We start from the raw sequence: 2103 nt of genomic DNA on the forward strand, positions 1-2103 counted from the left end.
GGATCTTGATAAATCCGGCCCTAAGTCTTTTTATAAACTGCCTGTGAATATTTTGGTTTCAAAAGCACTAACAAAATAAGAATGAAACAGAGGTTTCAGTCTCAAATAGAAAGTGAAAATAAAGGAAATCATATATTTCGCCATTCAGTATCTCACCCTCAGAGCAAGTGTCGCCTCTGCGTCCAAGGTTACAGTGGCAGCGCGAACCTCCACTCTCATAATCAGTGAGGCAGAAACTGTCAGGTGGACACACAGTATCTCCACAAGTCAAGTCATTCACACGAGGTATCTCACCTTGCCAGCGTGAGATAGTAGGAACAGAAGTGGTGGGCAATGGTGAGCTGATGGAAATTCAAAGATGAGAAAGATAAAGTTTCAGTCACCATTTAAATCAAAATGTAAAGCAAAAAAAAATTATATAAAAATATATATATATAAATATATATAAAAAAGTTAGCAACAACAGTCAAAGCACCACTTTTTCTCATAAAAATAAATGTGCTTGTCCATCAGTAAACAAGGAAATAAGAACAGAATAGAATTGGTAGAATAGAACAATAAATGCTTTATTAGTCCATAAGTGGAAAAATTCACAGCATATCAGTAGTAAATAAATAAATGTTAAAAATATTTTAAAAAATCAATTGCTATGCACATAAAATAAGTTCTGCACACAAAAAAGTTTCAAACTTTGACTTAGAGTCTACAAATTAAAATTCTTTGTTCTTAATTTGTTATTTAAAATATATGCCTTATCCCCTTCACCTGTGATTGTTCCAGACTACAAAGTAAAATAATATAAACAAGTAATTCACTTTATCTGAACCCATATTACCTCGTGGTGGTAGGTAGGGCAATGGTTGGGGTGTCAGCAGTGTTACTGGGCTCTGACGCCAAAGCCAGATCTGTGAAGTCTAAAAGTATGGAGGAGGTTGTCGTAGTAACTGGTTTATCAGTGACATTTGGAGGGACGTTGGTGTTCATGCGGTAAATAACATTGCGTCCAGATGGTGGTCCGGGGTGTGAGCGCAGTTGGGATTTCCTGTTGTTCTCAGTGATACCTGGAAATGGCTTCAACTACGACATAAACAGGTTAAGTATAAGACGAATTTAAACATTGCAGTTTAAGTTAGATATTTTTCTCAGGCATTCAGTATTTAGTATCACATTGGAATTGAACATGTAAGACCTACCTCTTCAATAAAGACATCATAATCTGAGTCATCAATGTCAAATCCATCTTCATCTTTAAATCTGGAATCTGTGCTGTAAAGCCCCAAATCACCACTTCCCACATCCATTGGACCTGCCACAACCATGAGGCGACAATTAGAGAATCATATTCAAAAGAACAACAATAAAACATTCATACAGAGAAAGAGAGAGATAGAAAATTAAATTGCTCATCTTTTTTAAATAAAAACAAAAAACTCTTATGTGAAATATTAGTCTTTTTTTGTAGAGGTATGTAAAAATACTAGATTACAATGTGCATTTGCAACTAACTGCAAAAGAAAAAAATTTTTCTTTGCAACTTTTTCAGCCAGAGACATTCCTAGTTCATCTAAGCATGACATGGTTAGGGAGCCGTTTAGATTGGATGAAATAATTTAAGTGAAACTATTCATAATGTTCTAATAAAAAGATTGTAGTTAAGATTCAATAAAATAATTAAATGCCTGAAAATCTTAGTTGAGTAATAATTTTTTAAACAAAAAAACAGTTCTGAGGATGATATGATGAAATCTGTTTTGCACAGTTCTGCATGAAAAAAATTTTTACAACTCCCTTTTTGCTAATATCTTGTGTTAATTGCTAAGTTTCCTGAAAGTGTTAAAAAAATTCTTTTTTTTTTTTCAAACAAACTCTACAAAACAAATCCGAATGGAAGCAAGCCTGTACAACTCTATATGTATCGTCTTGCAGATCTTATTCTAGGAAGCCTTTGTTTCCTCAAACATAATACCCCACTGCCTCCTTTCTGCACTGCCTCTTCATCCATCTTAATTAGCAGTGTGTTAATCAAATTATCCTGAATGGTAAACAACTTCCAGTGTGCAGTGTAATTAAGTGTATTGTATACAGAGGCGTGCACAGACATTT

General features: G+C 34.1%; 1 protein-coding gene across 1 annotated transcript in view; it reads right to left on the reverse strand.

Annotated features, from left to right (window-relative positions):
- The window catches only part of egflam (EGF-like, fibronectin type III and laminin G domains), a 42286-nt gene that overhangs the window by 14129 nt on the left and 26054 nt on the right, over positions 1-2103 (reverse strand). The window contains exons 8-10 of the mRNA XM_015374275.1: positions 1194-1306; positions 836-1077; positions 157-341 (exon numbers count right to left, since the gene is read on the reverse strand). Coding sequence (XP_015229761.1) covers positions 157-341; positions 836-1077; positions 1194-1306 — 540 coding nt within the window. The remainder of the gene's footprint in view (positions 1-156; positions 342-835; positions 1078-1193; positions 1307-2103) is intronic.

The sequence above is a fragment of the Cyprinodon variegatus genome, unplaced genomic scaffold (assembly GCF_000732505.1).
Source record: "Cyprinodon variegatus isolate N-32 unplaced genomic scaffold, C_variegatus-1.0 Scaffold100, whole genome shotgun sequence".
In the NCBI taxonomy this organism is placed as follows: Eukaryota; Metazoa; Chordata; class Actinopteri; order Cyprinodontiformes; family Cyprinodontidae; genus Cyprinodon; species Cyprinodon variegatus.